The sequence below is a fragment of the Pipra filicauda genome, unplaced genomic scaffold (assembly GCF_003945595.2).
Source record: "Pipra filicauda isolate LSUMZ 115617 unplaced genomic scaffold, ASM394559v2 scaffold23_size5868930_pilon, whole genome shotgun sequence".
In the NCBI taxonomy this organism is placed as follows: domain Eukaryota; kingdom Metazoa; phylum Chordata; class Aves; order Passeriformes; family Pipridae; genus Pipra; species Pipra filicauda.
The window spans coordinates 5,296,945-5,312,223 of NW_024104354.1; the positions used below are offsets into that span (position 1 = coordinate 5,296,945).

Consider the following 15,279-nt stretch of genomic DNA (forward strand, 5'->3'; position numbering starts at 1 on the left):
GAATAGTCTCCCACCAGGACTAGGGGAAAAGTATCACAGTAAATCAACTAGCAACAGGTACCTGTAGCAAAACGTGACTAAATTCAAAGACAGGCAACTATAGAAAACCTATTAACACAGTTTTAAACTGCAAATTGACTCCAGAGACCAAGAAGCCCCTCCTCTTCTCTGCATGGGCACCTACTCAGTCTCTAACTGAACTGCACATTTGAATGAAGTTTAGTCAACAACTGCTAAAAGAGGGATCTGTAAGATCAGATATTTAAAGACCACACAAAAGCAAAAATGGATGAAACGAATAAACCACTACAGAAACTGGATCTACAAAATCTTTCAAAGATTTTAGAAGTCTGAGAAAGCAGCTACCTGAGGTGGAAATGCCCCCCCATGTGAGTACAGAGCACATTTATTACTAGGACAGAAGTGCTGTCATCAGATCTACACTGCTCAAACAGGGACACAGTTCAACATACCTCCACAAAAGGTTCCTCCTGGTCAGGTCTGGCATAGTAAAGAATTCGAATATTCAAAGGCATTTGTCTCTGTTTCATCATCTAGCAGTTTATTTTGCAGTATCCACCACTCTATCCCTGCTCTAGTGGCAAGAGTTCTAACCCACAAGCATGACAGACAGCTACTGGCCATGGCGTGCTGTGATAAAATTGCTTATATGCTTCTCTACAATTACACTTTCTGTTTCCCCGCAAGGGAGAGTGAAACTTCCACAGTCATCATGCCCAAATTTGGACTTTATTCAACAGAGATTTCCTGGCAGACCTACTTTAAATTGGTAAAGCCCGAATATATTACAAATGAAAGAAACGCACCTTTAGAAGCAGTTTCCAGTTCCCAATACATATTTAAATAAAACAATGAGAGACAAGCTCCTAGTGTGGCTAGATCTCTCCCACCTCTGTTCTTTGGATCACTGGCTCTCCTCCTTCATTTTGGTTTTATGAAAATGGCATGCAAATAACTGAACAGTGAAATCTAGTGCAATGTATGACTGCCCTCAGCTCTGAGAAAACAAGAAAGGCTTTTTTTTCCTCATCTTGCAGTTCACAAAGCACCAACATTAAGAAACTACAAAAGTGTAAAAATATAAGCTATTTGGGATTAGAGGCTGCTACATTGCAAATGACAAGTCCCACTCTCAAGTTCCATTTTTGAACAGTATAACACACTTTGAAGATAAAAATGCTCAAAAAAAAGGCAGTAGAATTTAAAGAAAACAAGTTTAAGACATATAAGCAGATCACTTTTTAAATCGCCATAAAGATATTTCCCACTTGGGAATTATCTGTCTTTTTAAATTTATCCCATATCCTTAGCACAGCAAGTGTTTGAGCATTCAGAAATATAATTTTAAAAAGGTGTTCAAGCTTATTTCCCTTAGAAACTAGGCTTTGTATGCAGAAGAAACAGATAGATAACAAGCACATGCATGCCAAGTGGTTAAAACAGATTGCCAAAGACCCCTCATGAAAAACCCAAAGTCCAAGGATAAAACTTATCCATCTTAGAGCCAATATTCAAACAGTACTGCTGTGTGCACCCAAGAAGCAAGAATCTGGCACATCACCACATTTGAGTTTCAACCAGGACACAGGAGTCTGTGTTGATGTTTACGCGCATATATACATTACATTCTAAGGTTTTATTTGTAGCATATAAATACAATAAGAATTTAGCAATATCCACCTGTATAGCTTTGCAAAAGACTAACATCACACGATCAAAATATTTACACAATTTCTGGCTGCACGCCACACAGCTCCCAGGTAAACACCTGCTCTTTCTAGGGAGAGAAGAAAAGAGGACTGAAGGAATAGGAGTACATTTGTGAGACAGATAAAAGTCTTGAAGAGACCTCTATGTGAAGCAGAAACTTATAAAGAAACACCATAAAAATCCTCAAAAGAACAACTGCTAAGATTCTTAACAGAGGATGCACACTTGATATGCATGTGCTTCATGTAAAGGCAGAAAGAACTCACCTCCCAGCTTTTAGAAGTGGGCTCACTGAAGAAGTTGTCTATCATGTCAAGTTCCTCCTTTTCTACCACGACAAAACCTTGTTCTTTGGCATCTTTCCCATATATTTCTGGTGACCACTGAACAAAAAATGTGTATAAGTGATCCACCCTATGAAGAAAAGAGGAGGAGACAACCATTATTCAGTGGTCCGTGAACATAACGCTGTCACGTAGTACAGAGGTCTTGCCCAATGACAAAGCAGGGACAACCACACAAATAGGATACTCGTGTACCTCCACCCTCACATATCACACAAAGCAACAGCTCCCCCCACCTGGCAGCCTGAAACATTTGAAGGTTGCTCTGCTTTCACTCCTCTCAATGTACTTTACTTATTTAGTTTGACCTCCAGGATAAAACAAGCCATGAGATCACCAGTAAAGTCTACACCACATTTCTAGCTGCCCTTTAAAAGTTATAGAGGCTAATCACAAAACAATCTTCATTCTGTTAGCATTATGAAAATAAGCTGTTACCAACAGCTTTGCTAATGATATTATACCAGGAGTACATGCTCTTCCATAAATGTAGTCAGCTCTCAGCCACTGTCTTTAAAGAAATGGTCCTTGACAACATCCGTAACAAAACATGAAACAATTTCTGAATAAAGAATTTATGTAATATGTTAAAGTTAAAATGAACACATGCAATTTTAAACAGGAATATGATAATGGATCCACTATACAAAAAGTTGAATTGCCAGCAAAAAAAAAACACCTGGTAAAGAGGGCAGATAGAAAGATAATAAGTGCTTATGGCACTGGATCTGTCTCCACTTACTCCTCTGAAAGTTTTGTCCAGCAATTCCTTGATCAATACAAAACATGAAAAGTCTTAAGAGAAATTTAGGCATTTTGCCCCTATATTTCAAGAGTTATACTAAGCTTACTTAGATTTATATATATGCAAAAATAATCTTAAAATACCAACTCAGCTCTGTTGCAATCAGTTCAGGATCACTAGTATAATTCCAGAGATTTTTCCAAGTGAGCCTATGTTTTTTCTTCTGTACCCCTACCAAAGAGGGCTAAAGTTTGATGGTAGGTCTAACTGCATAAACTGACAGCCCTGAAATTGTTGCCTGCTCACAACAGCTACACTAATTCACAGTCAAAGTGAGATATTTCACAGAATCATAGAATGGTTTGGGTTGGAAGGAACCTCAAAAATCATGCAATTCCAATCCCCCTGCCATGGGCAGGGACACCTTCGACTAGACCAGGCTGCTCCAAGCCCCATCCAACCTGGCCTTGAGCACTTCCAGGGACATGGCATCCACAACCTCTCTAGGAAACCTGTTCCGGTTTCACCACCCTCACAGTAAAGAATTTCTTTCTAATATCTAATCTAAACTTACCCTCTTTCAGTTTAAAGGTATTTACCCTTGTTCTATCACTACATGCCCTTGTAAAAAGTCCCTCTCCTGTTCTCTTTTAAGCCCACTTTTTGTACTGGGAGGCTGATATAAGGTCTCCTCAGAGCCTTCTTTTCTCCAGGCTGAACAACCCCAACTCTTTCAGCCCATCTTCATAGGAGAGGTGCTCCAGCCCTCTGATTTGGATGTCTGGAGGGGCTTCAATCACTTTTGTCTCAAGATATTTCGCTCTAATTTCCACTCCCCTCAAAAAGAGTAAAGGATTTGCTTTGCTTCATCATGGAAATGCCCTCTTAATAAGAGAAAAAGAAACATGTTTTTCTCCTCTCCTTTGCACATTCGCATTTTGTGGTGCATGGCTAGGAGATGTTCTAGCAGAATTTAAATTTGTTATCAAATAACAACTGTACCTGTGAAACATTTTTAATATATATAATAAATACAGTTTTACAATTATCCTACATTTTTTGAACACCCAACACTAGTTCCTGAGTTATCAGCAGCCTCCCTTCATCAAGAACAAATAAGGTAGTTAATGCTGATATCGAAGTAAAAAATTTTAGCTGCTGCTCATTCCTCCACAGAAACACAGACACAAAAGAGATCAAGGTAGTACTGTGCAAACAATTGGTCTCTGGGATAGTTCTCACCAATAATTGCCTGGAAAAAGCTAAAAGAGGGTCGCACCCCCATTGTGAAGGGTTCCCTCTTCTTTGTGAGGAGCCATGTGATTGCTTACATGTTTGCACTGATCTAAAACCAGTGAACTATGGAAGGCTCTTCTAAAAGTTGTATCATCTCATTTCAGTCAAGATCTTATCTTCTTCTAACTGCACAAGTTTCCCACATCAACAGCATGCCCTGTTCCCTTCACTTGCTCGCAGAGGCTTCAGAAAGAGCAGTATGATCATCTCTTTGCTAACTAATGTGACTTTTAACTGGAAGAGACATTTAACTTGAGCACTGTGTATTTTATGTACAGCAGTTCTACTCTGGAAAGCCAACTACTTAATTCCTGCAAATCCCTAAGAATGAACAATAAAATTAATGGTTGCTGCTGTCCGGCTAAGATCAGTTTTAAAGCACATTCATGCAGGTGGGTGAAGGAGAGCGGCATACTCTGATCTCAGAATTGCAGAACATATTTAGGTTGTAAGGCACCTCTGGAGATCATCTAGGCCAGTTCCTGTTTATAGCAGAGCTACCTTCCAGGTTACAGGAGGCTGCACATTCTTGTCCATTTGCAGTTGTAAAAATCTCCAACAGTGATTCTACAACCTCTCCATGCAACCTGTGAGTCTCATGTATAGTGAGTCTCATGGGTTTTTTTTCTCTTCTATCTAATCAGTGATCATAACCTTTCAAAAGATGATAGAAAGCAGCCCAACTTCCTCAGTATACTCCGAACATTTCCTGTCAGGCCCCATGGACCTGTATATGCTCAGTTTATATAAGTAGTACCTAACTAAGTTTTCTTCTACAATGGACAGTTGATAAATAAATCCAGACACTCCAGATTTAAGAAGCAGCAGCATAAAACAGAAATAGGTGATTGTCATTCTGAAAATGGATGCTCTGCTAATAAAATTGTAACATTATGCTATCCTGGTATTTTCAAGCTACCAAATTGAAAAAAATTGGAGCCAATTTTTAAATTGAAAAACCACTGCTTGAGGAACTCTCTTACAGCCAACTTGACAGCTGTGAGGAAATTTATCCTAGAACTCAGCGGCTGTTTTGGTGATCATATGCTTATGAGTGTGTCATGACTAACAGAGAAACATCAATAAAACACAAAGCACTTGGAAAGAAACAACTTCAGAAACCTGAAGTTAATCACTCCAGAAAGAAAATATTCAAAAGGCTCTAGGTCCAACCACAGCTCCTGGCCTAGAAAAAGGAATTAATTCAGAGGAGTCCTGTGACTGTATTATAAACGTGCCTGCCTAGATGACAATCCTTCACAAATTTTATGAGGGCTGAGGTATCATAAGCCCTCATATGCTTTTACCAACTTATATAGACTTCGATGAGTCCTCCTTATAAGACATTAAGCTACAGGTACAAACAGGTTTTCATAGGTTTCATCTATATAGTTTGATATCTTATTATGAGTAGACTAGGAGTACTCTCCTTGTAGGAGGCTAATTCAAAAGGATTCTAAATCTTTTATGCTACCTGTTCCATTAACATGAACATGGAAGAATGATCCTTCAGCATCTGGACCATCTTAATCATTGTCCCTTTATGCAAAGCCCTGTGTAAGTGCATGGAAGCATCCTGTAGGTATTGATTCCAGCCAGTTGTGCTGCAAGTTCTTTCAGGTCTCAGCTTCAACCGTGTTAAATACAGGGTGTTACAAACTAACACGAGTCACAATCAAGCAATATCTTGCTCTACAAAAGGAAACCCCACAGAAACTGAAACAGTAACAAAAACCAAACCAAAACTTACCCATCTCCCCAAACCAAATCTAACAAATCAATGAGGTAGGATGCCAAGACTGAAAAAGAGAAGCAAGGCTCAATTCCTGTTATTTTTCCTCCTTGAAAATCTGCCTCCTTTCCAAAATAAACTTAAAAAAAAAAGCAGGTATCCTCTCAGCAGCATGATCTCAGTCTTTTACATATACTTCAGTACAAAGTTTACATTCATAAACCAAACCTGTCTGCCAAATTTATACTATGGGAAAATCAAAGAGATTTACTTCTTGACTGATGAACTAGTCAATGCTATTATGCGCAAGCTATTATTTACAAAGAAATTCTGCATTACTATCTCTGTCCCAGTGCAAGGCATTTTCTTCTGCAAGACACTAAGGAAATCTGTGTCCTAATTACTGAGCTACTACTACTCAAAATCCACTAGGGTGGGAAATCTACCTACCATTTAAACATAAATCCATGTAGTAAGAGCACACAAAGACTTACCCCCTAATACTGTAAGCTATACCCATTGCAAGACTTCCCAGCAAAAGAATCAGCTTCTGTATTCGTGTCCAAAAGCATGGGTTCCTCTCTGCTCAGCTGAACCTGTCATGAAGCTGCCCTAGCCTGAGTAATCTGTATATAAGGGAACTCAAGACACCTACTACCCCCTTTACGTGCTAAGGTGAGCACTCCTGTGATCAAACAGGCAGCACAAAGGAGTCCTGTAGTGACTGATTAACTCAGCCACACTGTGCAGGTCACAGGGGGATGTGTGCCGGGACACCCTTGGCACCCTGGAAGCCATGCAGGAAGAGAGAACACCTACAACAGTCACAAAAGGCAAATGAGACTTAAGATTTAGCGACAGCCTTCATAAAGAATATCAGCCTTGAAGTCTTCTCTCTATATTAATAATGTTTCCAGAGGCTTCCATTTAAAAAAAAAAAGTAAATTAAATGGTAAGTACATTTTTCCCTCTAGTGCCACTTTCCTGCAGCCTCCAAGGCCAGGAAAGCAGCCTGTATATGGAAGAGCAGCTCTGCTGGGAGGAGTGGGCTATGGGGTCCAGGCTGAAAATGGAGCCATTTTCACAACTGATGACAGACGCTGTTTTAACAGCAAACACTAAGAGACCATGGAAAAAATGTAATTAAAAGTAAATCAGAGGAAGCTTTAACTTACGCTGTGATTACAGACATGCAGACCAATTTCTTCACAATCTCTCTCCAGGTTTGGACTGTTAGTTTGTTTTGGTGTTTCGGTTTTGTTTTTTGTGGGTTTTGTTTGTTTGTTTTTTTGTTACTATCACTTACACTGCTTTGTGGCCAACAAGATGAGAGTGATATCTTTGGTATTTTCATACATGAACATAAACTGCATTCCAAATAGTTTTAAATGTAGTAAATTATCTCATATATTGTATCTAAAATACGTTGCAAAGCTATCCCTCATGACCTACTATCCACGGCACTGTCAAGATGCAACACTTATAATTATATACTACGCAGTACTGATGCAAGAATATTCTCAGCAGGTAGGAAGCATTGCGTTTTGCTTGGAGAAAACACTGTCTTGTTCAAGAGGCAAAGATGTCTTGCATTAATACAAAGGAGTGGGGCTCACATTTCATTTCTGCTCCAAGTTTTACATGATCTTTTATGCAATTCTGTCATGTTAAAACAGGCATGCATGAATAGCACCAAAATGACCCAATCTTATAACCAATCATTCACCTCTAATTTTGATCAAGATCTGAACAGCCGCCCTGATATCAAAGATCTGGTCTGTCAGCCAACACAGCCAAGTACTGCTGCAGCAGCTCACCGCAGAAATTACTTTTTTCTCATTATAAAAACTGAAGTACAAACCAGTTGTCAGCACCTCAGTTTATATATGGATTAGGTCTGCTCACTCTTCAGAAAGTTTCTGCACACAAGTACAGAAAAGACAAGTACAAAAGCCATTTTCCAAGTCTGTGGTAAGAAGCTGGATAGATTTACCTGTTGCACAGAGCAATGATTAGAGATGACCTCAAGTTCAGCTCAGCAGCTTTATTCAATGTTAGATACACTATCCCCAATGCAGTAACTGACCTTGTGTTATATTACACCATCACTCCATTCCTTGAAGTATTTACTCACACTTCCACCTAGAATTTTCTGAACCCACCCTTTTGCAATCCCTGAGGAGCCAAGGACTGAGATCAGCAGATAGCAAGCAAGCCAAAATCTATCCAGCTACACTCCCAATGGCACATTCCAGCTGGATTAAACCTCTCCCTCTCCTCCAGGGAGAGTTCCAGGTCAGCAACTTCCCTACAGGCAATCAAAACACTCATTTCTAAACCACTAAAAATAAACACTTAAATCAACATACATGCTACATATTTGAAATTAAAATTATTAAATAAAAATAATTTAAAAAAAAGATTGATTGCATCTTAAATAAACACCTCTGGGATGGATCACAAGTTCAGCTTCCTCCTTCCCGGTATCTAATTCATCAAAATCACTGATTTTGGTTCATCAACAGACCAGAGAATTCCTCTAGCTGCCTTCTAGCAAAAGAAGGATCAGGGATCTGATTCCTCACAGACAGTGAAAATTCTTGGGTGATTTATGTGGAAAATCACAGACCTTCACCTCTCTAGTTTGTTGTCTTACTTTTTGCTATAGTACTACATAAGTACACAGAAACGTTTATGTTCTTCAATTTTATTGCAAAGGGACTATTTTTTATGGGCCTGAAGGCAGAAATAATCACACTTGTTTAGTTAGGAGTGTCTCCCTTTTCCAACATGATGCCCTTTGCTCATGTGAAATACCTGGGGTTTTTTAGCACTGACACCTTAGTGGATTCCTTGACTCTCCAGGCACTGCTCCCCTTTACTCCTTTCCCTCACCTTCTAGACTACAGGGGAAACCCAGACCATCCTTCAGTTCGTTTATCACATGTTAGCTGCACATACATTCCTCTTTCCATCTTCAAGTGGCACCTAAACCTCTCTTCCTTCCCACTGGGAGCTGTGTTAGACCAGCAACAAACATTGCTTTGTTTCTGGCATGCAATGAAATGAGGGCACCCCTCTCCTAATCTCAGCATCCCTGCTGCATTTCACACCTTGGACCACATAAGGAAGATCAGATTCAACTCGAGAAAGCACTACACATTTAAAAAGTAACAGACAATCATGTTTTTGTGCTAAGAGGACTGCAGCTTACCTTTCCCGAGGAACAGCAAACCAGTACTCTGGTTGCTTTATCTTCTTACTGTACTGCTGAGACACGGTGGTGTTCTGAGACACAAAGGACTTTCTCATGGGCTTGCCTACTTTAATGCACAGAAACATTGGAGGAGTCTTGCTCTTCTCCTCTTTTGAAGGAAGCATATCTGAATAAGACACAAAAGAAACAGGCTGCTTACAGGAAAAGTACAAAAACTGTGGCTGATAAAACACTGTGACAAAGATTAATAATCTTGTGCAGAGCAATACTCAGAGGCATCCTCCACAGAATTACACCTGACTTCAATAGCACAATTGATTTAATAATCCACATTCATCCTAAACTGTACCCCCCTCAGCTGTAAAGCTATGTACAGAATAACCCTGTAAAGCAAATAGGTAACATGACCAGGCTGGGTGCTGCCTGCAACATGAAGCAGGCAAGTAGAGGGGACAGTGTTTGACTGGGTCCTGGAAACCCATCCCACTGAGGGGTAATCCTTTACGCACGCACACAAGAAGCCTAATCGGTTTCTCAATTCTGATGGTCAGACAGCCATATAAGCACCTTTTATCTGCACAAGTCAGGGCCAAGCATAAGAGCAGTTTAAGCTCCTCAAATTGCTAGTGTGAAGAACCCCTGCTTAATAAACTCTAGCCTTAATCACACTGAAGTTGCCTTCTTCATTTTAGGAATACGCATACAGCCAAATATAACTAGCAAGATAAAAACCCTTCTGAAAGAAAGGAAAAATCATTTTAAGAACTACTGTTTTTAAAATAAAGACTTCCACTCTAATCATCCCCCCTACCTGATATGGATCAAGGGTATATCCACAGGTTCATTAAATTGCCAAGAGAGGAGCATCAATGCTCCAGGACACGCTAGTGCTTGGAGGCACTGGGTAGAAATGGTAGTATGCATACTTATCATTGTGTGCATACTATCTGAACTAAGATTTCATTTCGTTATATGCTTTCCAGTAGTAGCCTGAATTTTGTGATAACACAGTAACAATCACGAAAAAAGATCAGTCAGTAGGACTCTACATATATTCCTATTTATCACTTCTTTAAAGGTTTCCATAGCATGAAAGACACCGGACATACACAAATAGTGTCAAGAATACTTTGGTAACCTGCCTTAGAGCAATGCACTACTACTTTGGATACTCTCAGAAATACACTGACAGACTTCCATAAGGCAACAGATGCAATATAGAGTGACGATTCATAGACCATGAAGTGTCCTTGTCAGTAGTGAAAATGGATGACATTTCACTGTCCTTCTTAAACCCAGCAAACAGAGGTAAAGATATATAATCTGTGATCACTGGATATGGGAAGAGCACACAAGCTACTTATCAAACCAGAAGCTTAGAGAATTTGAAGATAGCAGATAATATAAAAATGAAATATACAAGAGTAAAAAAGAGACCAGGGAAAGAGGAAATTTAGAGCAGAATGCAATCCATTCAAAGGTTACCATCGTAATGCTGTCCAAGTCTCAGAGGAAATAAGGATAACCAGAGACCTACCTTCAATTGGCACTTGAATTTTCTGCAGCAGCCACAGTCTGATTTCTGATTGATTGTCTAACTGTGTTTCTTGACAGGTCTTGTCTATAGCTGGTACTAAAGAAGAGTCCACAGACTCTTTCAGGTTCTTTTCCTCTGCTGCTGCTGAGCTGATTTCTAATGAAGGTGCTTTCCTTTCAACACAGCAGGAATCAAGCTCCATACTTTTAACTGTATGGACTTCATTAGCTTGGGACTTTGAACAGCTAAGTGTAAGGTCTATGCCAATTGCTTTATTGTTTTCACCTTTCTGGATTTCAGCCTTGTGTAAGTCTTCAGATGACTGAGACCCATTCCCATCTTTATTGAGGTAAAATTCAATAAGTTTATCTTTCTCTAGCTCTTTCTTAGTGTCCAACGCATTCTCCACCTTACCTGTCGGGGAACTGACACATTTGTTTACTTCTGGAATAACATCTTGCTTTTCACACAGCTCTAAGTCTAAGTCAGCTTTAGGTTCAACACTGTCCTTTTTTTCCAAGGAATCAACTGTCAAGTGTTCCTGGACTTCTGTAGTAGGTTTGGTTACCTGCTGCTTAGTTCTCCCCAAGTCCTGGGAGTCTGCCAGCAAGCCTTCCATTACTGAGATTTTCCTGTCCAACCCTCTATCCATATGAGACGATGATGTCTTTTCCAGCTCAGTGAAGTCATCCTCTCCTTCTCCTAAACGCAATTTTTCTTTGGTTTTGATATCTGAAGCATTTTTTTCCCCAGAAGGGTCCTTGGTACATGGATCCACAGTAAACTTTTCCAAATGTTCAGTGGCAGTGATGTTGTTGGGAAACTCCACAGAATTTGATCTGATTGAGCCTGTACTCTCAGATGACTGAAGAACTTCAAAATCAGCAGACTTTTCCTTATCTGAAGGCTTTATCTGTTTGGAGCCCAGAGCAATGGATGGATCCCCATTCTGTTGCCTCTTTTCCTTGCTAAGGGATTTGAATTTGCTGAAAGGATTGATATCTTTCTCAGAGGATAGGTCTTCCCATTCTCCTGGCCTGTACAGAGGACAAAGATCCTTTGGTATGTCACTGTCAGGGGAAATGATGGATGTACATAGGATGTTAAAAGCAAAACGGAAACAGAAAAAAAAAACTGAAAGGAAAAACTAAATAATATACAAACTTAAACTGTGACACTCAACGAAAAATTATCTTCTCCAAAATAAACACAAAATTTTGGAAATAAGTGACTTTAAAGAAAATGGAGAAAAATGCTGAAAGGATAATACAAAAATAAAATGAGTAAACCACTTGGCAGAATATGCCACATGGGTGAAGAAATGGTACACGTGTAATAACAGTGTGCAAGTCAACAGAAGTTCAGTAACAGAAAATCACAGGACATGTATTTAGCTGATGGAATTTCATTCAAATCATATTAATACTGTAATTTCCCAAACCTGACAATGTGTCAACCTCTACAACCATCCATGCTTCCCTAGTCAGTACAAACGTATTTTTGAGAAAAAGCAAATTGGAGATAAGTCATGTCCTGTTCAAACATATTTACTGCAAAACAGTAACAGGCAACAGAGGTTTTTTCCTTTTATTTGTCTCCATTACTCAAACATACTGTTTCAATGCAGCTTCCTCAAACGTTTCTTTTTAAAGTAGGACAATCATAAAACATTTCAGAATGGAAAACTCTGAAAAAAATCTATCATCATAAAACTTGAGCTCTTCATTACTGCAAAAAAGTCTGAGGTGAATGAGAATACAAGACCCTCATCACTTAAAGGTTACTAAGAAGTTACTAAACGCTCTAGTAATGAGCATAACAAGTATCTGGAAAGTTTTTCTTGAAATGAGAAAATGGAGGGAAGATGATGAATTCCACTGATCAAACAGGTATTGCCTGTAAGAACAAAACCTTGCTTAGAACAAATACATAAGCACTGCCTAGTCTATGCATAAAAGAAAGTAGCTCACCCAGAAAGTCTATTATGCATTATAGATTATAACTATCGATGCATTTCTGGTTTGAAATAGAAGTATTCCATAGACTGGTATTTCTGTAAGTCCTGAAGATGGCAGTTAAGGGAGTGTTATCTTTAAAAGTTTTAAATACTCCTCTCAGAACAGTCCTGGTAACACAATATTGGTCCAAATCTAACCCTATTTGCTTCCACTGAAATAGCCCTAGAGACAGGTCAGTGCAAGGGCCCAGCCACACCAATGCTTTTATTAATTACTGGTTTGTACTGGTCTCCTTTGCACTTTGGTTCTCATATGCATGACCGATTTGCCTTTAATGCCACTTCAGTGTTCTAAAAAGAAAGTGGAAGAACAACACAAGTGAATCATTCCTTTGCTGGCACTTTCCTCCCCTTTTTTACTCTGCTGCATTAAAACTCTTCCCCTCCATTCCCCCCTCTCCTGCCCCTTTTCCATGACCCTTACTGAAAATCTACAAATATAAGTTCAGGAAAGAACACTCCTTACGATGGCAATGCATCTTTAATCTTCATGTGAGAGATGTCATTGTAGAGAGCTATTGAGACAACCTCCTCCATAGGGCAGATGAGCCCATATTCTTCACAGCCATTCTCAATTACCAGAGGATCAGATTTATGTGGGTCAAACATGATATTGTTTGGAGTTACTATCATGACTCCTCCAACTACACCCTAAAATAGGAGAAGAGAAGAGTTAGCACATCACATATAATGCACTTATCATTTATTATTGGCTTTTAGGCTATTATCCTAAAAAGCAAAACCTCTTTCCTGCCTCTTTATACTGTGTCATGCAATCTTTGCTAACAAAACATTCTGTGTTCCAATTGCATCAAGTCAGACATTGTAAGAAGAACAAAGAAAAAAGTGTCTTAGTAACAACCAAGTTCTTTGCAGGTAAGGAATAACATCTGAATTATTCAACTTTCAGTGCTGACTACTACAAGATAAAAATGTGACTGTTAATCAATCTCTAACAAAATAGATTAGTGGATTTATTTTTTTAAAAAAGGATGTAGTTTTTTATTCTAAATGCAGCCATCTTCATTTGATACATGAATTTACATGCAACCAGCACACCTGAATGCAGTCTTACTCATGGAAATGTCCAGGCTACTATGCTAAGCTACACTATAGGTCTCCTTGATCTAGTCTCCCATAGGTACATGCAAAAAGCTTCTCTATATAGGGATCTGATACGAGAGATCTTCTCCCCAAAATAGAAGCAGCTTCTACTACCAATCCAAGCATATTTTGCACAGCTGTAGAGGACATATTTAATTCTTCAAAACGTGCTCTACCCATGAATTTGAAAGAGGCTGCATCAGCCATTACTCAACATCAACTCGTGGCAACTGACCATTTTTCAAGATTTACAAAGGAGATTTCCAATGTCTCTCTCCTGCACCCTCTCCTTCAGAGGAGTTACAAAATTCACCAGACCAACTCAGAAGCTGTGTGTAAATCATGACAACTGACAAATAGGAGCCACAGATCAACTGGAGTGACTCACACTGCAGATATTATTAACTATTCAAGGTCATCTGCAAGGCAAGCCAAGGAAGTCTCGCAAATAGGCAGGTAAAAGACCACAAGCTTGGTTTGTTTGTTTGTTTGTTTTAATGAATAAGATATCAAGCTGATGGTTTGGCACTAGCAAGTGAGTACCTGAATGCCTGCTCCTCTGTTAAGCAAAGTCCATATGTATTTCACATTTGCTTTTCCTGTATGACCCAGTTCACAAGCCTGGTTTGTGTTTGGGTCAAAGAATCGAAGCCAAATGCAGAGACATGTAATGTAACTCTAGTATAGCCAGAAAAGCAATACATCAATAGGCTGTGCTTCCCACTGCGGGAAGCAAGGCAACAAGGGATTTTAGCTATGCTGGCAAAGAAGCCATCTCATTTTAAATTGTTCTGACTGCAAATTACTTTTTCAGTCCTGCAGCCATAAAACTGGCAATCTGTATCCTCTGCAACTAACAAGCATCACATACAAAGTGACAGTATTGCCCTAATTTACATGCAATGCACCAAGTAGTTCTCTATTACTTTCTACAAAATAGCAGACTGCAAAATTGCAGAGTGGTTAAATACAGTCTACATCCACTGAAGCCAGAAACTGTAGGTGTAAACACATCCATCTTAGTCAGGACTAAGGGAAAAAATACGTTGAAATGACAATGATTAGCATATCCAGTGTTATAAATTCCAGAGAATTTGAAAACCCAAACATGCAGATATCTAACTGAAACCAGAGTCAACAAGAGTAGATATATCAAAGTAGGTGGTTCAAGAAGACAGTGTCTTGCAACCTTGAGAAGCAAAGCAGGTTAAAATACTACCCAAGCTTTGTGCCTTTGCTTCTAAAACAGCTGCTGTAATTTAGGGTTTGCAGTTGTGGTGGGTACACATGTATTACAAGAATGCTTACACAAAACAGAAAGAAAAGAAAAGAAAAGGTTGTATAAAGCAATATTTATCTTTTTATTAAGGCTTGCACAACACTAATTAGAAAGACAGAAGCAACATGGACATATTTGGAAACACTGCTCTGGGAAATAGTTAAAATTTATCTTGAAGTCATAAATGAAATAGATTGGCATGTACTCATTTTATAAAGCTGTTGCACAATTTAATGGAACTTGGACAACTAATCCTGACATGTCATAACTCTAAAGT

At 39.1% G+C, this 15,279-nt stretch overlaps 1 protein-coding gene across 7 annotated transcripts in view; it reads right to left on the minus strand.

Moving 5' to 3' along the window:
* The window catches only part of NCOA7 (nuclear receptor coactivator 7), a 90,867-nt gene that overhangs the window by 6,779 nt on the left and 68,809 nt on the right, over nt 1–15,279 (minus strand). For 5 of the 7 annotated variants that reach the window (XM_027751736.2, XM_027751759.2, XM_027751766.2 and 2 more), the window contains 4 exons: nt 13,086–13,270; nt 10,603–11,672; nt 9,063–9,231; nt 1,998–2,145 (listed from right to left, as the gene is read on the minus strand). In XM_027751736.2, the coding sequence (XP_027607537.1) occupies nt 1,998–2,145; nt 9,063–9,231; nt 10,603–11,672; nt 13,086–13,270 (1,572 nt within the window). Of the gene's footprint in view, nt 1–473; nt 1,936–1,997; nt 2,146–9,062; nt 9,232–10,602; nt 11,673–13,085; nt 13,271–15,279 lie in introns of those variants that run through there. The other 2 variants (XM_027751772.2, XM_027751783.2) reach the window with 2 other exon arrangements.